This window comes from Anguilla rostrata, chromosome 2 (assembly GCF_018555375.3).
Source record: "Anguilla rostrata isolate EN2019 chromosome 2, ASM1855537v3, whole genome shotgun sequence".
Classification (NCBI taxonomy): Eukaryota; Metazoa; Chordata; class Actinopteri; order Anguilliformes; family Anguillidae; genus Anguilla; species Anguilla rostrata.
In genome coordinates, this window is record NC_057934.1 from 45,969,619 (window position 1) to 45,993,431 (window position 23,813).

Consider the following 23,813-nt stretch of genomic DNA (forward strand, 5'->3'; position numbering starts at 1 on the left):
AGCAGCATGGACGTCCGCAATGCTGCAGGTTTCACTAAGAACGCCCTATTCAGTTTCCCTTTTGGAGGTACCAACACAAGTTGATTGGCGTGAAGGTACTCTTGACTGTTTCCCCACCAAAGACACACTCCGGGATCCATCGGGTGGGGGGTTCAATGCAGATAATGTCTAGGGATTCCCCCCCCGCCCACAATCATAGAATTGCAACAGGCTGTTTTTTGCGTAATTGGATGCGTTTCACGTGTAGAGGGATTTTTTACCCTCTTAAGCCACATTGTCAGAAACAGCAATGCATGCTATGAAGAATAAAATCCCCATGCTATTTTGCTTGTGTTATATCGCAAACAATTGCATAAAAATGCAAAACTTGAAATTAAAGACTGAGGTGACTCAATAGGCTCCTAATTGGTAAAAGCGTGGACACCTGGCCACTAAAACTAACCATCTGGAAGGTAATAATTCAAAGACAAAGCAAATTTATCAAATTTGCATAACTTTTTTTTGCAACTCGATTGCGCGCTATTCCAGAAGCTGCAAAAAAATAAAATTAAAATAAAATGACATGCCGGTAGAGGCCCATTTCCCATGCATCAAACTACTGTTGTTTTGAAACACACACAGTCTGACTGCAGGGACTACGGCAGTCAGTAAGGTAAGAGCGCCCTCTTCAGAAATCTGACGCAGGGCGAACCTGCTTTTGGTTAAACTATTTTTCAGGTAGACAATATCAAACAGTTAAAAAAACTCACTTTGCACTGAAACCTTTTTGCACCATAACATTCACAGATAAATTAGCCAACTTTTAAGGTAAAAAATAAACTCAAGTTCCAGGATTTCGACTTCTGTGTAATAACTAGCCAATGACATAGCCGAAGCTGTGGACTGCCCCCCCCCCCCCCAACAAACACACACACTTAAAATCTATACTGTACTACTGTTCAAATGTACCGTCTCTTCCTTTAAATAATAATAATAATAATACCTCATATTTATATAGAACTTTTCTAGGTACTCAAAGTTGCTTTACATGGGGAAACAAAAAGAAAGAGACATAAAACTTTATTAGGTGAAAGGAAAGAAATTGCGTCTAAAAGTAAAAACAGTAAAAACAACACAGGGGGTGGGGGGTTAGCTGGGGAAAGATGAAGGATGGGAGTGTGGGGGCATCTTTTTTGATGTGGTTAGGGAGTGTGTTCCACAGGGAGGGGGCAGCAACTGAAAATGCCCTATCACCCCAGGTTCGGCGCTTGGTCCTGGGGGTTTGCAGGAGGTTGGCATCACCGGACCTGAGGGATCGGGAGGGGACATGATGGTGGAGGAGGTCAGAGAGATAGGGGGGGAGCTGGTGAGATGTGGTCAAGATCATATTGAAATGAATCATGGAGATATAAATGTGTTTTCCTAATTTACAGGGTAAAATATACTGGGAGGTGATGGGGAGAAGTCAGTAAGCATGCATTACAACCATTATACACGCATCGAGACAGCTGTATTGTAGTTAACACGTTTTTGTTTTCGTTTGCAGCAACATACTTAGTGTAAAGCCAACAGTAGGCCGATAAATTCCGAGATAATAGCTGCTTAAAGTTATCTTACAATGACTCCTAGTGGTCTCAAATAATAATGCAGGCCACATCCATTGCTCTTTAAAATTCCAGTTTCCAGATTTTTGGCTTCTCTTGTTCCTTCCATGTTTATAAACAGACAGAATGAAGACAGGCAATTCAGTACATTTACGTCATTTTCATGCAAACAATTATGGGAAATATATTACAAGGCAATATACTTGTCAATGGAGTATTGGGATCTTGTTCAATAGCTAGTTATTTATCCGAAAGTTAATTATTTTAATTTGGCCTATTCATCAAAGCCTCATGTAGCGCACGTGTCGCACAGTTCCAGGAACTCCAATTTAACTCTTTATGTACCATCCCCTGAACGTTGTTGCATGCTTGGCTAGAATCTTGCCAATGTGGGGCAGTATACCGCCGCAGAAGCTCACCTTTGATGGTTTCTAAAACTGTACACATTTGACGTGTCCAGTTATACGTTTAACATCATTCGGGACCATGCTTAATACAGCAAAAGAATATCTGTATGCATATATAAAGATACTTTTTTCATCGGCAATGATGTGTAACGCTAGTTTCAGCAATTAGGCCCAAGTCCACGAGTGTGTGATGCGGACTAACAACAGTCATGGCCAGCAATGATTATTTATATTATTTTCTGTGAGGAATTCTAGCTACATTAACATCATATTTTCAAAAGATACGCATTTGTCTGATTAACCATACAACTACACTGACACTAACTAGTCACACTGTCAGAGCTTTGTATAAAGTCTTTAAAACAGACTCACTTCCGTAGCCAGATTCCCAATCCAGAAGTTCCGACACGGGTATTTGCATTTGCCCGATCCATGTTGTGTGTCTGCTTCGCAACAGCGAGTGCGACTTTCTCGGTTTCTCCTGGTGGTTAAGAGCGGTGCTATTCCCGGTGTGTTGAGAGAAGATGGCTGATTATGGGGACGATACCGGAGCCCGGGCCTTGTTGGCATTGAAGTCTGCACCGTGCAGCCCGGTCCGAGGGGCTTCATCAATGTTCCCCCTTTCGTCAAATGCGACCGGGATCACACCCATGCCGCTCTCCTCTCCTCCGCGGGCCCTCGCACGGTTGGAAGGCAGGGACTTTGAGTTCGTAATGCGACAGAGTATGGTGACGGTAGGCCGGAACTCTTCGCATGGTTCTGTGGATGTCAACATGGGCCACTCAAGCTTCATCTCCCGGAGGCACCTGCAGATACATTTTGAAGAACCATTTTTTTATCTTCGCTGTCTGGGGAAGAACGGTGTTTTTGTAGACGGTGTATTCCAGAGGAGAGGTGCTCCCCCACTTCAACTGCCGAGAGAGTAAGAATACGAAATACAGCGTTAACATGCTGGCTTATTGGCTTGTTGCATTTTCTTACTAGCTAGCTAATTGGTTTAGTTCATACCTAATTTGCAAGCCAACTCATTCAATTCCAGTGTTGCTTTTATTGTCAGCTTACTGCTTTTCTAGGTGAAATGATAACGATTGAAATATTGACTAGGGAGCTAGTGAATTGATTTACTACTTTATTTCTTAGTGCTTATGCTACATGATGTGCCAACGGCTAGTTTTTGATGACAGTTTCGTTTCATTAAAGTACCTAGCGCTGGCTATTCAGGTTTCTCACTTTAGATGAACTACGTCTACTGCTAGTTCACGTTGTAATTGCAAATAATCTCTAGCTAGCTATCTAACAAAGGATAGAAATAACATCCCATTGTCACCGAATGAAAATAGCTAGATCTAACCTGGCAACTGTCTGACGTTAACTAACTTGGCTAACGAATGTTAGCGAGTTAATCGAGCTAACGTGCTATTCCCAGCGCTAGTACTTATATGACACCTAATATAGAATAGCTGTAGTTATTTAAATTGTGTTAGCTGTGTCCCTTACTCTCTTCACATGTTATAAGATTTTTCTCAAAATATTTTCTTAAGCCCGTGTTGCACAGACACCTAGACATGCTACCTCTACTTTGCTGTTGTTAAAATGACGTTTGGTTGCTGCATGAAATGATCCAGTTTCAGTTTTTCTGAAACATTTATTCTAAATACGGGCATGGCAAATAATCCGAATGCAAATGCAGATAACGTAAAGTTAGCGAGAAAGCTGAAGTGCTGTCGGTTGCTAGGCCTGGGCAGTGATGGTGTCGTGCGTAAGTAGGGGGCGTCTGCTTGACATAAACATATGACGTCATTGCAACATCTCACCAGCTAAGGGGAGGGTGTTTTACGTTCAGTGAGGTAGAGCGTGCCCCCAAGCATTGACCTTGTGAAAGCTTAGGCTTTTGGAGAAAATGGTTGAGTGGGTTATCTGCTCATCTACTTTTGTGTTATCATACATTTAGTTAATTCATATCCAATATTAACTTTTTAAAACTCTTGTGAAAAGAAGGCTTTTGTGTTGCTCTTCACTGTTTAAAGTTATCAGTACTACAACCATACATCCATCCATTTTCTAAACAATGTATTGTGGAGCTGAGCCTATCCCAGCAGACAGTAGGGGAGAGGCAGGAATAAACCCTGGACAGGTTGCCAATCATTTGCAGAGCCAACACACTATTCACACATTCATACCTACACACAATTTAGAGTCTCCGACTTGGCCTACTGCATGTCCTTGTGCTGTTGGAGGAAATGGGAGTACCTGGTGGGAACCCACGTGGACTATGGGAGAACATGCAAACTTCACATAGAAAAAGCCCCTCGGTTGAGATTCCGACTAAATACCTTCATGCTGTGAGGCAATGGTATTACTCACCTTGTCACTGCATACTACATCCTTGTAGACTTGCAAATGGTTTGCCTCACTAGTAAGCCACAATGTTAACTAGCTCCACCATTCTTACCACCCTCAGTCACCTGGTTTAAGTCCATAATGCTTGCTTTGAAAAGACCAAATCAAACTAAAGATAAGCCTTGCAAAGAAATTCAGTGTTATGACAAGAAGACTGAGAAAATATAAGGTCTGCACAAATAATTTGTACAAAACGATAAACTGGCTGTGATAATTGCTATCTAGGCCATAAGGCTCCAAACATACCAGTCATGTGAGGTGCCTTACTTTCTGCAACTGATTCATCCCTGAAATAAAAATACATTCTAATTCTTGGATCAGCCCAACTATGGATGTGTTTTGTCTGACAGCTGGTCATGGTGGGTTCTGCTGGAAACCTGTGAATATACAGTAAGCACCAAACCAAGTTGTATTCTGTACAGATACAGCTTTGCAAGATCATATGCAATGATGAAAAGGCTAAATCTGTCTTAGGTGGCTCAGCCCGATTGGCTTTCTCCCTCAATAGTGTAGCATCCGTACCTATGTTTCTTAGAACAACAATTTAAATCTGAGTCAGGGATTTCAGAAGTCATCTGAATACAAGACTAGTACCTCTTAATTGCATGTGAGTGTAATCAACACAGAAGTTGGATTTTGTTTTTGATGAAATGATTATAGTCAAGAAATGGCACAGTGCAACCACAAAACTACTGTAGAGAGGTAGTTTTAGTGTTTTACAGTAGCCTAAGCCTTTAATTTTAATCTCAACTGTCCCAATCCTGGAGTTGCATACTACAGTATGCTCTGCAATCCCCTCTCATTGGCTGTACTACAAATAATACTGCATTAAAGTATAATGCCCACACACTGCTAAATGCTCCCAAAAACAAAAAGGTTTAGTAAGATCACATGACAAGAAACAGGACAACGTTTCAATCCCACAGGCATCTTCGAAAGATCTGTCAAAGAGACCTGTGGGATCTAAAAACGTGTCCTGTTTTTTCTCATGAGTCCTTATTAAACTTTTTGGGAGCATTTAGCGGTGTGCAGACATGGTCCTTTCATGTGACTCATCCTCGATCCAGCACCCAGAGAGACTTTCCCAATGTGCGCGCTTTCAAAGCTTTTCTGATGAATAATACTGCGTACAGTATTTGTAGAGATGATTGAGTAGCAATGGCTCTATTTTTTTAAGGAGGATGTAGTGTAACGTGGGTATGCAGTTAATATGTAAAACTTTACTCTCCAGTGTCCAACGCACTTCACATTAATCCACATCACTTCACCCTTTCTGCAGTTGGGTCATGGCCTGATCACAGAAGCAGGTTGGAAATGGCGATCTGATGTTGATGCTAGGCTTACTTTTTGGCAGTAATGCTGTTTTGGATCTGAAAAGTCAGTTTTGTTGTTGGTGTCTATCAAAGAATGCGGTGTAAAAGCAGGATATAGAATGTCAAATAACTTGTGTTCATTCAGAAAGGGTTAGGATATTGTTCATGATACCTCCGCTTTCTAAACACATGGCCTGGATTTCTATATGCACTCTTTACAGGCTTGAATGAGGGTTCCCAGCATATTGTCCAGAAGGACAGCTTCTGTGGCTCTGGATCACACAGTACAGTATCAAGCATGGCCAAGTTAATTAAAGGTGGCACACTGTACTTCCATTTGTGTATGCTAATACCTTCTCTTTGAATGCATGAAACATTTGTTTTATTAGGGTTCATGTTTGCTAATATGAGAAACTGTGACTGAGAAAACCGCACTAAACTGCATAATGCAAACATGCATGTGGTCAAAATATTGACTTCTCCTTTGCAATACCAATGTTTTGAATTGTTTGTTTCATGTTTAGCCAACTTGCATGGGTAAATATTTCAGTTTCGCAGTGGCTCAAAATGAGGCTCTGGTTCTGCAATTTATCTCCAATATTCTGAAGAGTGCAAACAACTTTTCACTCTTTTCTCGAATATGATTTCCAGCCATTGAGCAGATTAAGCAATGTTTGTCAGGCAGAGTCCAACTTGATGCATGCATTCTGAAGCTTGTTTCACCAGCGGTGAATTACTATAAAACACTATTTATATTGAAAGGTTCTGTGGCCTGTATTTTGTAGCCATTGAGCAGCACCGTTCAAATGGGTTATTTTTTAGTTGTCCCATTTCTTTTTCACCAGTTAGGCCTAAAGCCTCTGATGTTCACTAGTGTTTGGTATGAGATTTTACTGACTCCAATGCCTGTTGATTTCTGATTTGTCATTGCACACTTGGTTATTAAATATTAAGAACAACTACCTCTTAGCAAAAGTGAAAAACCATTTAATGTATACAATCCTAACGAGTAACAACAATACTACAAGAAATAATGAGTTTGTAGCAGCCCAAGATTTTTATTTGTAAACATGCGAGTTGGATAGGATTCTGTACAAATCCTGGTAGTTTGCATACATCCTACAGTTGTCAAGATATAGTTGTCTTCCATCCTGCTCAGACTGTATCTTTATCTGCACATTTAGCAGTTAACATGGGCTTATTTGGGATATTTGTGGGTCTGCTGTTCATGAGCATTGGGTCTAAGTCTGAAGATCTTCATGGGGTTTGGCTGAGGTCCGCAGTTCCACTATGGTGGTGATAAACAGGGTGGATGCATGTTTCCATCACCAACACTGCGATTACTCCACGGTGACACACTCCACAAAACATCAGCCGACAGCGACCACCATTTCTGTGAGTGTCTGAGTGAACGCCAAGCCCGCCGTCCAAAAAAAGAGAAGACAGCACTTTGTAAATGTGGCTTTCCGCTGCTGTGCTTATGTAAATATTTCCTCTGCTGAGCTGTGTGTGTGTGTGTATGTGTGTCTGTTTGGGGGGGGGGGGGTTTCAGTGTGTAGTGAGGGAGCTGTGCTCATTTATAACAGCCAGGCTGTTCTGGGGACAGTTTAAAAACACAGTAGGGGAACAGCATGGTGTATTTTTACCTCCGTCTATCTAAAGTAATCCTATTTGAGGCTGTGCCTGCTGGAATTTTTTGGCTACAGCTGATTATGCCACGTCCAATGCATCTAATGTGCACCTCGTATCTTTTATGGGTGGCAACCTGGCCGAAATTTTATGAGAAAAATGTGCTTTGAACAAGATTTGCTCCATTTCCCCCCCACTCCTTAAAACTTGTCATATGACTGAGGTAGCAACAGTATCTATGGGGGTGGAGTTCCATGGAAAAGTCCATTGTGAGCTGAACTAATGATATTTCTCAAAGTGCAGTTTTCAGTGTCCTTTAAGTAAGTAGGCCTGCTTGTTGAACAAAGAGCTGTGACACTTTGCTTTGTTTAATTGTGCTCTAGCCAGAGATGTATAAACCCAACTGTCAGTGACAAGGAATTTAATTTTACTTGTGTATCCATTTTCTTTTTGTATTTTTTGGAATGTAGGCATTTATAGGTGTAAAAAAAGATGTACGTAGTGGTAGCTACATATTTTAGTTTGGTTAGACCATGTTACTACTATGATTGCTGGGGTAAATTTGTATGCAGTAGTTCTGTAATTGCTTAGAATACAGAATGGTAGTTTCAAATTCGATGCAGCCCAACTATACTTTGATGCTTCTTTCCTAATAGTGTGTTGTTTCTCTGTGAGTCAAGTATTTCAGACAGTAAATATGGCCTTTTATAATATTGTGTTATGACCTGTTGGCACATCATAAAAACATAAACAGATATTCTCCCTTCCAAACCAAAGCAGATACCGCCGCAGAGCTTACCTCAGACACTAAGACTTTGAGATTTATTTATTTCCTCGGTAGTGCATAAGAGAAAAATTGAGTAGCTGGAAGAAGTTTGAATAAGATGATGGAGCGATAATGTATGCAGAATTGACCCATCACAATCCTCTCTGCTAGAGCATTCACTGAGCAGGTCAAGTGATCTTGATGGGGGAATTACAATGGAGGTCTCTTCAAATGAATGTGAATGTGACATTGGTTGGTTCTATGAGTAGTGTGCTCTTGAGTGTCCCCTGAAGAGCTTTTACTCTGGCAGTTTATCGAATGACTAGCAGAGTGTATGGACGAATGTGCTATTGGAGGTCACAGTCTGAAACTTTTCTTTCAGATGCAAGTGCACAAGGGTCTCATTTGCTAACGTCTGGTTGTATTCTGGATACAAAAGAGAGTGACTTTGGATAAAAACAGTCTTTGCAAAGCTTTTCAAACTCCTTCATGTTGTCCATTTAGTCTGCTCCGGGAGCTTAGATCAGTGATTGTACTTGTCCTGTGGTTTGTGTTTCAGTGTCAGAAGTGTAGCTTCCTTGGCCATCTATACTGAAGTGGTTATGTCTTGTTCCCTCCTGCTTGCTAGGTGCACATTTCGGTTCCCCAGCACGGTCATAAAGATTCAGTTCACCGCGCTCTACCACAAGGAGGAGGTGAAGGAGGAGGCTCCCTTGTCCCCAGTCCGACCGCTGTACCCCCAGATCTCTCCTCTGAAAATCAACATTCCCGATACGGACTTCAGGAACATGATGAGTCCACTGCCCTCTCCCACGGGCACCATCAGGTAGGGGCACCAGCGTGAGCGCGTGGAGCTGGGAGCAGGTTCCGTTCGCCCGCGCCCCACCACCACCGCTCTGCACGCTCACTGCCATAAGCATCGCTTTACAGTCTTATTTGGTCATGAGGTTGCCAGTGTTGTGGTTGTAGCATCTTTGCCGACTGATTTGTGTTTTATCTGCGTGTGATGGAGGCTGAATATTTTGGAATTCCTTGGAATGCCAAGAGCCACATGAGAATCAGTATTTGCACTTGTTAAAGGGAAAAAAAAAAAGGACACATTCTGTGTGTGGGAATGGGCATGTTAGCTAAGTGGTGTCTTATAAAATTAAATGTCACTCGGGATATTATTTCTCTCAGTTTTAGAATATAAACGACTACTGTGATTTTGAAAAATGTCACCTTGTCCTTGAAGCATACCCAACTGTCAGTCCCCTGAAATTTCCAGAATGTGTCTGGGAGTTGCCCGTGAGTGATTTCTGGGAGTGATTCAACTTCTCACTGTTTGGAAACATAGTCCTGTTACAGTAAAATAGAGAAACATACACTGGCCAACTCGGTTGTTCTGGTTGTGGCACACTTCTCATAATCAGAATAGAACACAAGTCACGATGGCAGTCTAGATATAGCAAGCTAGTTAAGTTTCCGTGTTCATTTACACTTTATGCATCGCTATTTACTAAAATTAGGAGTTGTATTGTGGCCCTCATAGCTGTAATTCTTGTCATATATAAAGTCTCATGCAGTGTCATTACTCCAGCAGTCTCCTCATGTGTATGTACTTCCATGAGCTACAGTGAAGAAGGAAATGGTTGTCATGACAGCAGCATTTGTAAGATTAATGTCTGACTGTACTATAAACTCATTTATAGGTGAGATTTTCTTTGGTTGCGTGCTTTCTGTGCCCAAGTGTTTGCAATTCCAGAGTAGGTTTGCAAGTTTTTTATGGATTCTTTTTGAGATTCTTAAACAGCAGGAGTACTGCTTTAAATGTAGAGCTTTTCTGTATCTTGTTCTGAGTAATATTTAAAGAAGTGATGTTCATACTGCTAACCTGTCTGTGTCACTGGGAAGTAATTATTTCCCCAATGATTTCTGAATGCATTCAGATTTACAGAGAGCAGGCCATTCAGATGGATATTTTATATGACGTAACTGAAATATCAGTATCGTTCACTTGATTTAGAAAATACAGATTTGAGACTTGTTAGCAAGCAGCTTGATTTAAGCTTGTTTGCCGTCTAACCATTTAAAATCAATTGCTCTCACTCATCTCAAACAAGTTGGTTGTTAGCGCAATATCGGTGTCAGTTGCTGCCAGGAAATGGCAATCTGCAATCTGTAAATGAGGTCGTTGATAGCCTTTCAACCGATCTCAGCTTTTCCTCAGGATAAGATATTTTCAGCGCGCTGTGCTCCAGCGTGCTCCGAGCAGCGCTTCCCGTTGTCTGACCGGCCTGCCGTGCGCCCGCATGTCCGTCCCACAGAGCGCTGGGGAAGGCGTGTCTCCCGCGCGGTATGCTGTTTATGGCCGGGGGAAGATGGAACCCGATAACCCGTCTCCCTTCCGTCTCCGCTCGCAGGCCGGTTACTGCATGTAAACAAAAGGCCTTCTTAGAAAGGAGTGGCCTCCGCTGCTCCCTGCTTTGGTTCACTTTGGCCAGCGAGGAGCTCTGGTCATTCTGATTTGCAGCACATATCTGGAATGCCACGGGTCATGTGAGCCTTGGACCAGGTGCGCTCTTTGAGCACGGTCCCATGGGAAAAAGATATTAAGCAAAGGGATGTCTGTGTGAAGTTCCCAGTGCCCCATACTATTTTGTATGCAACTGTAACTTGTACAGTACGCCCCATACGTTGTCTGTAACCGACTCATGAACCAAAGGTGGCTTGCAGTGCTGCCAGTTTCTCTCATAGCTCTGCTGTGCCGATTAAGCTGAGGTAACCTGGTGCTGGTCATTCAAACTGTTGTTTCACTGTCACGTTACTTTAGCAGTGGCTTATGTGATATTTGAAACAATTTCTTGGTGAGCTACAGTGGAGCTGCATGCTGGACAGAATTTTTTAGTACAAACCATATCTTTTTTGTCATACTTTATCATTTTAGTGTACGTGTCATGCAAGGGTGTTCTTTGCAAAATGGTTAATATTAGTTTGGACTTCTTTGCGAAAGCTTTCTTTGTTAATTGAATATATTTCCATTTTAATGAGCTTCGGAGTGAATGGAAAGTGCTCTCTCCTTCCCACCAGTCTTAGGCGAGCCCTGCCCCCAGTGGCTGTCCTGTTCCTCTCCCTGTGTGGCTTGCAGTGTGAGCCTGTGTGTACATATTCCATATATGGCATGTGTTGGGCTTGGCGCATGCTGATTGGTGGAGAGAGGATTGTTGTGCCTGAGTGTTAACAGCCACTCCGAGTTTCCTTTTCAGAGCCCTCCTTGCTGCATCTCCCCCTCCCCTTCTCCCTCCCTCCCGTCCTCCCTCCTGACCGACCCCTTATTCAGACAGGCTCCACCGGCCCGCTCTTGTACCCAAAACAAACTGCGCACCAGGGTTCTGCACCATTCATCCAGTTAGACAGGTTTTCCTCTCTATCATCTGAATTTTTTTCTAAGGTCTGCTTTTTTCTTGTTTGTATTGATGATGAAAATCGGGTTCTTTTTAAGCAGGGCTTTGTCTCCCCAGGAAAAGCAGGATAAAAAGGGCTTCAGGCTGGACATTCCAGACACATTGAATGTGGAAAGGGTACAATTGATCACATGACCCCACATGAGGGAGGGGATGGACTTATTGCAGCCATTACTTCTGCAGTGGCAACAAAAGCTGCCTTATTGCCATTGAGGTCCTGGAGGTCTAGTAGAAAGTATTCATCAGGTTGCAGACAGACAAAGGGTTGTACCTCCTTTGTTTCATTTCAGACAACTGTAAGATTTGTTTGTGGTCTCCAGCTGCTTGCCAACATAAATGTTCTTGCACAGCAACTGTTAAAACTCTGTTGAAGGGGGCGGAGTTAACATGTCTGCACTCAGATCAGGAAAAATCAGTTTTTTTTTTAACCCACAGAAGTTAAAGAAGCAGAAGCCTGTTTTCCCTGTACTTTTTAAACTTTGAAGAGGAAATTGGGGGGTGGGTTTCGCTTATTTTAACCTGGTGCCCGTTGTCACACGTTTCACTCATGCATGCAGACAGTGTTTTGAAACTACAAAACTTGAGCATTCCGGTGTTACTTTACAGATTCAGTGTTCCAAATTTTGTGGCGTGATAGGAAAATAAAACTGTCAGGAGTCGGTATAATTTATCCGCTTCCTGCTGAAATACTAGAGCTCTAAAATAAATATATGTGCAGAATATTGTAGAAAAAAGTTGTAAATATTGTACTAACATTACACATTAGGCTAAGTTTTCTTGCTGCTAACTCTATGTTTTTTCAGTGAAACGCTTTATGTGAGGGTAACGTTTGGGTAGTAATAATACCCTACCTGATATAGTGTATCATGCTGTTCAGCATGCAGCAGTGAAACCGCCTCAGCCTTTTCTGAGCTGTTTCACGCAGGCTGGTGGAGGGGTGTGAGAGACTGTTTATTATTCATTTGGCTGCTCAGAGGCAGCTAGTGTTGTTTTCCAGCTTTGTCAAAGTGCTGTCTCAGGCGTGTACTTTAACCTTGCACCCTCATCTAGATAAAGGCCTCAGTGGCGTGCTATTAGCTAACCATGTAGTCACCGAATATGAAATACTCCACAGATGAGAGGGCCATGCCTCGTAGATTGCCATGCCCTGTACTTCACCTGCAGGGCAACCGCATGTAGACGGCACTGGGACTACAAAATGGGTCCTTACCCAGAATGCTTCAGCAGTGACTAAAACGAGGGGCTAACCCGGGCGGGAGCAAACGGCTTTACGCTTCCTGCTCTCCGGGGTCCTCACAGCCTGCCATTTTGAAAAACAAATTCAGGTTCCCCTCCGTCTGCGTTGCGTAACGTCCCGTCAACAGGCCGGGGAAGCAAAGCCGCAGGAGGCTAAATTTGGTTGGCCGGAGCCGTTTAAAAATACCCCGCTTCTCCCTTCTGCGCGGCATCAGTGGAGGCGGTCGGCGCAGGCCCGCGTGGAGAGACGTCACTGAGCGTTTCATCCCCTCTCCCTAACCGCTCTGCGAACAGCGCCGCTCGCGCTCGGGCCGCTGTGATGGGCTTTAGCCGCCTGCTCGGAGGCCTGCAGCGACCGGGCCGGAGCCGCCCGGTGGTGTAGGGCCGCCGGCGGGGACGCTCCTGTCCGCAGCAGGGCCGCCAGTCATCCTGCACGCGCGCGAATGCCGGGGCCGGAGGGGGAAATGGCCGAGCCGCCCGCTCTGCCACGGAGGAACGTGAATAACTGTGGAAATGGCGGTGCTCGTAGAGAGGAGTGATTTGTATCTTCCTTTTTCTGGAGTGCTGGACAGATGGCAAGCCTGTGAAGGAAAAAATAAACCGTCCAGCGAAAGTCCAACTTTTTTTTTTTTTTTCCTCCTCCCTCTCTGCCCAATGAGCATGTGCTGACGCTGATTATGAACATGTCATGTATACCTTTATAGGGCCCTCTAGTGGTCACTTTATTGTTTTGTTTTTTTAAGTCTGTTGCCATGCGTCACTCTGTCTTTCAGTGTTTTGATTTCAGTTTTTTTAGAGCAACTTCAGTGGACAAAATAACAAATACAGCCACATATGGAGGTGGGTTTAGGCTGAGGGTTTTGCTGGGTGGGTTGAGCGGGTGCATGTGGAGTCTCACTTGGCAGGCTAAAGGCTTGCTCTCTGTTCCACCCTTAGACTGCCAGTCATTGCAGATGAGCACAATCTACTTAACTATTTTTATTTTTTAAAATCTGGGGCTGATGAAAAATGCTTTGCTAAAGCGGCTCTTTAATCATGAAAAAACTGAAGTGTTTTGGAGGAGTTGCGTAGCTGTGTGAATGTCAGGCAGCTGAATGAAGGGCAGTTTTGCAACCAACAGGCTCCCAACCGACACAGAACGCTATAAAACGCACCATTTTTCTGCAGTCTTTTTATTTCCAGGTGGCCGATTGGATGCATGCCTAAACGATTTTATGCCACACGCAGGAGAGTGATGTTCATGCTGATGAACACAGCAATGAGCTGCTCATTAATTATAGCACTTTTCCTCATCCACAACGAGAGTAAATATTTGGTGTTACATGAATTGCGGTTTGAGAACAGAGGCGGGGTTTTGTTGCTCACCATTCGCTCACGCATGTGAGAAACGCTACAGAGGAATGTAAACATGGCTGCCTCCTCCAGCAGAACACTAAAGCTGTAACCACGTGCGAGACGTTTGGACAGATGGGGCCCGAGGTCAGGGCCACAGGGCAGGAAGTGGTGTCAGTTTTGTAGCAGCGATCAGGTTTCACGCAGCGTCCTCTCTCTCTGAGAGGCGTGTTTCTGTTCATGCCGCTCTTCACTGCTGTCACCTTTCCACGCCCAGACTCTGCATTTCTGTGGTTAGATTGACATCCTGCTGAAAATCTTTCTGAGCTCGTTTCAATTTCACTTTGCAGTTTAAGGATTTTTTTGAATGACAAATGCACATTTTATTTGAATGTTGAATTCCATTGATGATTGAATAAATGAACCACAATGGAAATAAGCTATTAGCTTTATTGCATTTATCCTTGATAGTTAAAAAAAAAAAATGTGTATGAGAAGCTTGCTTCAGATGTATGTTTATTTTCTTTTAAAAAATTATATCATAAATTATATAATAAAATCAATCAATCAGATTTAATTCGGATTTAATTCCACATTTTTTAAGTTTGAAAAATTATTAAAGATGTCTTATTTTCAAATTTGTTACAGAAGCTTGACAGCAGTAAAATGCTGCCATTTTGTTGTACTGCATTTGTTGCCTTGGCAACTTGATGAAAATCATGTGTGAGCTGAATCCTTGTGGAGGATATGGGGATGTATGTGTTTGTACAGACATTCACACGTTCAAGCAGTGCAGTTTTAATGTTTTCATTTCCCATTCAATTCATTTTAGAGCAATATGTTTAAAAAAAATGAGCTCAAATAATGAACATCCATGTTAAATCTACAAAGGCCTCTGTTTGTGTTGGAAGTAACTCGCGCCTCGCCTCCCCTCCTCAGCGTTCCGAACTCCTGCCCGGTGAGTCCTCGGGGAGCAGGGTCCTCTGGGTATCGCTTCGGACGCAACATTACCTCAGACCTGCAGCTGGCGGCGGAGTTTGCGGCCAAGGCCGTGTCCGAGCAGCAGGCTGACGCGTCCGGAGGGGACAGCCCCAAGGTGAGCATCCCCGCCGCGCTGACCGCTGTCACGTTCGCATGAAAACCGTGTACCTCGACCGTTTCAAACTGCACGGCCTGTCTGGGAATAACGTTTTTACAACCTCGTCTTAAGCAGATGCCTTCCCATAAATATCATGACTGGAGTTTCATATATGCCTCTGCCTGTTATGATTCCACTAAAGAGCAACTGTGTAGTCATCCACGTTGTACTACACTACCCACAAGGAGATGCTGTGTAGTCTTTTACACTGTACTACACTACCCACAGGGAGAAGTTGTGTAGTTTTTTACACTTTACTACACTACCCACTGGGAGAAGCTGCTTAGTCTTTTACACTGTATAACACACCCACAGGGAGAAGCTGTGAGGCTTTATTGTTCTACTGATTCTAGCATGGGCCAAGTGCTTAAGGAAAAAAAGCACAAACCTTAATGGATGTGTGGGTTTAACAAAAGACCGTTCTACGTCTGTCCTCCAGGACGAGTCGAAGCCTCCCTACTCATACGCACAGCTCATCGTCCAGGCCATCTCCTCGGCTCTGGACAGACAGCTAACACTAAGCGGCATCTACGCCCACATCACCAAGCATTACCCCTACTACAGGACTGCAGACAAGGGCTGGCAGGTTAGTCAATGCTTCGCTGTCTCCCTCCGCGCGTCTGTCTTTCCAGTCCCCAGGACGCAGGCGCTCGTCTTTGATGTTCCTCCTCGCTGGAGAGGATAATGCGAGCGGCCTGTTTCTCACTGCCCTCTCTCTGGCAGAACTCCATCCGCCACAACCTGTCCCTGAACCGCTACTTCATCAAAGTGCCGCGCTCCCAGGAGGAGCCGGGGAAGGGCTCCTTCTGGAGGATCGACCCGTCCTCTGAGGCCAAGCTGGTGGAGCAGGCCTTCCGCAAGCGCCGGCAGAGGGGCGTGTCCTGCTTCCGCACCCCCTTTGGCCCCCTGTCCTCCAGGTAAGGGTGCCCCTGAGGGCCAAACCAGACAGCGGACAGGTGTAATTGTGGGATTTTCTAATGGCAGTCCTGGGGTACTTTACATGTGATTTTTTTGTGTCTTTAGCCTTTCATTTTTGATTTTGTTTCTTTTTTTCTTGCTGTCACTGGGCTGGGAAGAACCAAGTAAGTCTGTCTCTCGTGAAGAAAAAGTTAGCGCATGCTGTTAGTGTTTTGGTTCTGGTTCTGGTTCTGGTTGAGTGTGAGAGTGACCCGTACTCTGTGTGTCCAGGAGTGCCCCGGCCTCCCCCACGCACCCCGGCCTGCTGTCCCCCCCAGCCAGCGGCCTGCAGACGCCCGAGTGCCTGTCCCGGGAGGGCTCGCCCGTCTCCCATGACCACGACTTCAGCTCCAAGCTGGCGTCCGTGCCGGAGTACCGCTACACCCAGAGCGCGCCAGGTAGGGCCGCACGGCCTCCGTCTCCCGCCCCCGCGTCGCCACGCTCCGCCCCGCCCGCCGGTCCCGCTCTACCCCTCTCTCTGCTCCGCTGTGTCCCCAGGCTCCCCAGTCAGCGGCCAGCCGGTCATCATGGCAGTGCCCCCCCAGCCCACCGCCATCATGGCCAAACCCCTGGCATACATGCCCGCCTCCCTCTCTGGCCACGCCATCCACATGGTCCAGCCGGCGCCCACCGTCACCATGGTGCGAGTGATGACCACCTCAGCCAGCTCCTCCAACGGGTACATCCTGGCCCACACCAACGCACCGGGCAGCCTGCAGGGGGCAGAGGAGAGTGCGCCAGAGCACAGAGGTACAGCCATTTCCACTACCTCTGCTCTGAGGTGTAATAGAATATTTCAAACTTAAAGTCAGTTGCGGTTTTTAGTGACTGTATGATGTCACTCAGTTTCGCAGCGTTCTCTAAAAAGGCCAGAGAAAAGCAAAGCAGCAGCAGGAGAGCCGCAATGGCCGTCCGAGCTGAACGCTGCGCAGCTCCAGTCCCTATCAGCAGCGACGCAGTCGGTTTGCCTGCCCTTACGCGAGTGTGCTGCATGTGCGTTCTGCAGGCGGCGCGGGGGACGATAAGCCAGCGGCCAGCTACGCGCCGCTCACCACCACCAGCCGTGTCATCCAGGCCGTGAGCAGCCACGTGAGCCCTGGCGGTGGCGGCGGCGGCCAGCAGACCTTCGCCATCGTGCAGCAGGCGCCCCTCTCTCTGGGCCAGCACCAGCTGCCCGTCCGGACCGTCACCCAGAACGGCAAACACGCCCTCCCCGTCACCAGTGTCTCCGGGCCCACCTACAGTAAGCTCCTGCTCCATCCTACCCCACATACCACGTTGAACTGAATTATTGTTCTCTTGACAGAGTTATTTTAAGTGTTCAGAAGCATTTATTAACTTCATTTCTTAATGATTTGTTTTGATCAGAAAATTATTGTTTTTGTTTAATTTTCCTTCTTCTGCTTTCTTTTGTCTTTTTCTTTTTTTTTGTTTAAGCTGTCACCAGCCCTCTTCAGCTCCTGGCTGCCCAGGCCTCCACCTCACCCCCGGTTGTGGTGAACAGGTCCCCCAGTTCGGAGGCAGAGATGCGGGCCTCGGCTCCAGGCGAGCCCGAGGCTAAGCGGCCTAAGATGGAGGACGGCGGCGTGGCTCCCGTTCCTCAGCCGGTTATTGTAGCGGCAACCGCACAGGCCCAGGATGCCAGCGAATAAAGGAGACGGACGAAGAGAAAGGAAATTTTCCTCACTGTGTGTTCTGCAACACCGTGAACCCGAGGTGCCAAACGTGGGGTGGGATGTCTCTTATCAAGAACTTTCAGTACCGCAGTGGCAAGGGCAGTTCAAACGCCCGACAACTGATTGTATCATTTTGAGGAAAGAGGTTTTGACTGTGTTTAAAGCCGTAGTTTTGTGTGCTTAAAATGCATTAATCCATTAAGCCTTAAAATAAAAAAGTGTTCCTACCGCTTTTATTTTACATGCGATTTAACATAAACGTCATCGGTCCTCAAAAAAGGGAGAGGAACACTGTTCAACTTTAGATACCCTAAAGTAGTGCTTTAACATGGGTCGGGGTGGGACCAAAAAAAAAAAACGAAAAAAACCATGCAGCTATTTTTACCGAGATGTTTCTCTGAATGGAAGCATTGCGTGTTGGCAGGGGAATTTTTTCTCAGCTTCTGATATGGCTGTTATGAATAGGATGTATTTAGCTCCCTTTTTATCGTCGGCTTTTGGCTCTGATACACGCTCTGTCCACAAACATCAGTTTCTTACAAATAGAAACAATATCAAGCACAACAAACAGGGTGCAAAAGCGTGAAAAAGCAAACTGGGATTTAAGCTGCTCTTTTCCCAAGGGGAAGCTGTCTAACTTGGTAGATATAAAGTATTTTGCTGTCACAGACCGTTAGCATACTATTAAGAGATAGAAATATATATGTATTTTACATGTCACAGTTTGTAATTTGTATAATGTTTAGAGCAAAATTTAATTCGCTCATTGAATGTACGATGTCCTTCTAACGGTTCATGATTTTCATGCAGCCCTCTGTTCAGTATTCTTGGCACAGAAGAACATAGCTTTTAATGGGGGTACTTGGGAATTTTTACTCGCTCATTTTTAAATGTAAAGATCGATCGAAGGGCGGCCCTGCACATCAGAAATAATGTACGGCTCTCAGAAAGCGATCCTGTGTGGTTAGGCTCCTTACCCTACGAGTCACAGGGAAACAGATGCGTTATTTTCCCTTTCGCGATGACGTGATAAATAGCACTGTCTGCAGAGGGCCCTGACTGTGGTGACATCAGAGCCTAATAAATCTATTAGGTCTGCCCTCAGCGTCTGCTCCCGTGGGTGACCCAGCTCACTCTGCGGGAGTCTCTGAAGTGATATTCGGATACATGAGCTTGAATTAGGACCCTTATTGGAGAGAGAGACACTACTGGGACCCAAAGGCGTTTGACCCCAAGCTCAGAAACCCAGAATGCAGACTAAGTTGTAGAGCGAGCCTGGCAGCTTGAGCCTATGAAGGGAGAAGCCACACTGAAAATAGTAATGTTATTTTTCAAGGATAATTTGGCAGGAATGTTTCTGTTCTGAAAATTGCTCTACCGAGTCTATGCATGGCTCGAATATATTTATCTTTCTCAAACTTGTAAAATGCGCACTCGCTAACGTATCTGGCAGCAGGTTCTCTGTGGCCTCATGGAAAGCCGTGTGTAGCTAGGAAGATTTTCTTACCGTGTTTAAAAGCAAACCATTTTATGTAGTCAGTCACTGGCTTTCAAGATAGGTTTATGGTAAAATAATTTTTTACAAGCTAGGCGGTTCTTAGTGAATGGAGGGAAGTGGACACAACTGTGATGTCATCGTGAGATGCATACGTGCAGTAGGGCTTGGAAAACTGATGAAAATCATTTTCTCACCAAGTGCCTTAATTCTCTCAATAAAAAAATTAATGAATGTAGTAAATGTTTTGTAATTTAATAGTTTGTACTATTAAGCAGTATTTTCTAAAAAAAAGGTATTATTGCTAAATGGTTTCGAGACTAGTGGTTTCCCCGTCCAAATAAATAACATTGGTTCTGCTATACATATTGATTGAAGTGGCATGCTGCGTGCAAAGGCGCCGCGCATTGCCAATGCAGTCAACAGCAAAATGGCTCTCTTCACCTGCAATGCTGCCCTGTCTCTGTATCTGCTGTATCGCTTAATGAGCAGAGCCTTTCAGAAGGAATGTTCAAGTGCACAGAAGGCAACAAGGCATTGCTCCTATTTAAAGGTTTGGCAAAGATTCAGTGACCTGCGCTCATTATGATGCAATTGCGTCGGTATTTGTGTGGACATCATGTAGCCTATATCTGAGCTGTTATGGTCATTTCCCTCTCAGTCTTTAGAATGTACACCTGTCATCCTAAGTAATATTTATTTAAGAGATAAAACGACCGTAGAATAAAAAAAAAGACCCACAGTGCTGATTTGGAGCTATAATAGAAGTAGACTTTTAATATGTATCAGACAGCCTATTGGGTAGTGCCGCTCATCAGTAAGACTACAGGTCTAAGCCTGCTTTTTACATTTTGTCAGACAAATATATCAAGGAGAGATGCATCAATGTCCTATTTCTTTCTCTGTTGCTGGTTTATGGGGAAAACAAATGGAAACTACATTTTGAATGCAAGACTTGCATGAATTTATTTGCGTAGTTTCTTATTTTTGGAATATAATAATCTGCGGTGGCTTTTTTTTTTTCCTTAAGGCGGTCTCATTACAGTACATAGGTTGACCTTTCATGACAACTCTGGGCTTTTGGTTTTGCTGTAGATTCAACTTTATAATGTAAAATTCACCATGTTTCCTGAACACAAGTTGCATTCTCCTTTTTTGGTTTACCTGTGTCTCGCGTTGTTGTATCGGTTGATTGTTCAGCAGTCTTGCCTCGTTCCAGTGAGCAGGATATTGTGTTCACGTTGTGGCAGCATCTCTCCTGGCTGTGGCAGGGGTCTCCTGTCTCTTCCTGCCATCCCACCATTTCACACCTGTCTTCAAGTCCGTTTTACCTCATGGTCGGAATGTGCCAGTGTTTTGTTCTAGTGCAGTACAATTGTGTAAGTGCTTTACAATGCGGGGAGCACAAAATGAAACCTAGGCCTCGTCAAGAAGGCTGAGCAGCGTCGGGTTTGTTAGAAGACAATGACATGTGGCTTCCATAATTGAATGGAATCTTTATACATTTTTTCCCTCGTTTTTCTGTTTTTGTTTTTAATTGTACATATTTGTCCTCCATTTATAGACACACAATTTAAAAGCAGATAGTACACATTCACTTAAAAAAAACTTCTAGCAGAGGACAAAATTTCTGACTAATTGGTAGAAGTGACAAGTCTGGCATTTAAAAGGCATAAGCCAATGGTAGTCTAATTTAATAGTAAGAACTCTGCAAGGCGTTTTCCCTTGTGATGTCACCGCTCACACACTAAATGAGACTGTGAGGGCAGGACACCCTCACAGCTTAATGGTACAATATATCCTTTCAAAGTAGTGGTTGCCCCGCTTGACAAAGAGTGATTAATGAGGACACTGACGGTGTCTGTCAGTGACTGTACCTTTAGGAAAATGGACTGACCAGGGAAAGCCTCAAAAGCATATAATTAAATGCATTCTGTGATCAGGTCAATCTACTGCTCCACCTTAGCAGTGGCAAATGTGAGAATTGGTGTTGGCAATCCTGCAGATTCACATAAAAATAATATAAACCTATATTACCTTTCCAGTCACACATAAAGTGAGTACAGAGTGGTGTATGGAAATATCCATCCATGTTGTGAACTAAAATGACTTGGAGGTTAAGACTGTCACTGTGTCTGGGATACTCAATATTGTAACTAGTGGGATTGTTTTGTGAAAGTAGAAAATAATTGGTCTCAGTTGGCTGTAAATCTGGCAGGTGTGAAAGATTGGTTCTGTTTTAGGGACAATTAAATTGAGAGAAGTAATTTTTATATATAGTTGTATTCATTATCCCTGGTGAAGGGTACGCGGTGGATGGTCTGATTTAATGGTTTGTGACGGCATGCTTCAACACCAAAGCATATTTTCCCCATCTGCTTTCATTGACTAATCCTGTTTCTCTGAAGTGTGTCCGGTGATATCCAAGTGGGAATTCTCTCTGTAGTGGAGTTAAATTACTGATGTGTCAGATTTTGATTGAAGACGTCCTTTTAACATCAATCAACTTTCTGAAAAAGAAAAAAAAAATCTGCCCGGTTGAATCCTTTTCATTTTAATCATCAGTAATGTTGGAACTGGTAAAGTAATGATAGGCTCATGTCTGAATAATGCATTATTAGTTGGCACACTAAGCATATGATTCATGGTGAGATGAGCTTTTGAGGGTCTTATCCCTGTAATGCTCGTGAGTCCGTGACAATGGATTGGTTGCATGTTAGGGGGTGTTTCTCCATTTGATTTACTGCTCATCTCTGGTGTTTTTTTTTCTTATTTGCTTAAGTCTACATCAAAATGTCTTTTTAACTGACTCCTCTGTAAATGTAATGTCAAATTGTCCATTTTTTTTTTTGCTTTAGCAAAACATTATATTTGATAATCACTGTTTCAGATATTTTCTTAACTCTCGCAACAGGAACGTAGTTAGAGCTCATCTCTGTAATTGTTTTGTTATTGTACCGGGAGCATCCTCAGTAGACTGAAATACACTGTCATTTTATTCTTTTGCCTTGTAGCTATAGGAAAATCTGAACTCTACAAGTCTAATAAAGCTTCAAAGGAAACCTGTTGAGTAAAGAATTTGATGTTTGCCCAACGGGTGTGTCTGATAATGCTCATGTGTATGCTGACTGGAGGAACAGTAAAACCATACAGTTTGTGACACCTAATTCATTTCTAGAACCTTCTTTCATTTGTCTTGGTTGTGTGTTTCCTGTACTGCTCCTGCTATCAGGCACCATGTGAAAGACGTTGTTGCCTTTGCATCAGTAAAAGAGGAGAGGAGTATTGTAGCATTGTTAAACTTGACAGGGATTGCTATATGTGATGTCCTAAGCAATGTGTTCCTCAGAGATTCAGAGCAACAGTACGTGTACATGTAGTGTCTACCTTGTAGAGACATTGGTTTGTTGTGAACAACGTTGATTACGAGTGGTAAATTTAAGCCATGTCATGTTTCAGTGGGTGGAAGTTTTTACAAAGCACTGAAAAGTAAGGAGTACCCCGGGAATACCTTTGGTTTGTTTGTGTACGACCGAACCAGTTATTAGTAGTTACTTTATTTCACGTTGACAGTCCTGTAAAGCTATGACGATGACCCACAAGCATGGTAATCAACATTCATGACTCTAGTCATTTATAAGTTATTGAAATTTTGGCACAGTGCATTGTGGGATGGGCACATAAGCTGGTGACATCCTTAAAAGCAACCCCTTTTAAACCACTGATTTTCAATACAGATTTTACAAAAATGAGAACATTGAATTTTCTAAAAACAAAAGCAACCACAGGAGCCTGTCTTCTATCAGGATGTATACATGAAAAAATAAAATTTGGATTCTAACATACTTGTTCAAGAAATTTTCTTTACTTCACAGACTCCAACAGAACATTTTCCAGTAAATTAACTCTTGTACATAAAAGAGTTGGCTTCATGTTTGGTTTTTTTCTCAGCATGGCCTTCTTTCATTTTTGTTGTAAGCAATTGATGGGTTATTAAACTTAAAAGCATAAGCTAGCCAGTAGTGTACGCTTAGGACTTAAATGATAAAGATTTGCTGAGTTAAATGGTAAAGATTTGCTGAGTTGATTTGTACTGAATCAAGCTGCCTACTGTGCTATTAGATGTGCTGAAGAGAGTTGCTATAAACCTGGGACTGGACAGGGAAGCCATAGTGTCTTGCTGTGATTCTGAATTTTAATGTCATATTGCAAATTGAATCAAAAAATGAACTGTTCTGCAGTGTGTTGTTCACTTCAGTTTCATAGAGGGTGATTTGATTTTAGTTTAAGTGAACTTGTGCACAGTCAGTATGTATGCGCTTGTGGGTGAGGTGACTGAGGTGATATATTGCTGTGACTGCAGCTCAGAGCATCTCTGTTCACCGTTGTGTATAAGGCTACTTTTCCTTCATCCAGTTTTACCATAGCCTGTCATTGG

General features: G+C 43.7%; 1 protein-coding gene and 1 long non-coding RNA gene across 2 annotated transcripts; one reads left to right on the plus strand and one right to left on the minus strand.

Moving 5' to 3' along the window:
- Window positions 1-242: 242 nt before the first annotated feature.
- On the minus strand, window positions 243-2,502 carry LOC135248199 (uncharacterized). Its single transcript, XR_010328385.1, has 2 exons — window positions 2,363-2,502; window positions 243-1,286 (listed from the first exon to the last, which is right to left on the minus strand). It is a non-coding gene; the product is annotated as an uncharacterized LOC135248199 (long non-coding RNA).
- LOC135248197 (forkhead box protein K1-like) lies at window positions 2,370-23,216 on the plus strand. The gene is made up of 9 exons (XM_064322540.1): window positions 2,370-2,912; window positions 8,727-8,924; window positions 15,049-15,205; window positions 15,687-15,833; window positions 15,971-16,164; window positions 16,436-16,602; window positions 16,703-16,954; window positions 17,211-17,447; window positions 17,642-23,216. Exons 1-9 carry the CDS (start codon window positions 2,515-2,517, stop codon window positions 17,854-17,856), a joined length of 1,965 nt encoding a protein of 654 aa, XP_064178610.1. The 5' UTR covers window positions 2,370-2,514; the 3' UTR covers window positions 17,857-23,216.
- The last annotated feature ends 597 nt before the right edge of the window (window positions 23,217-23,813 follow it).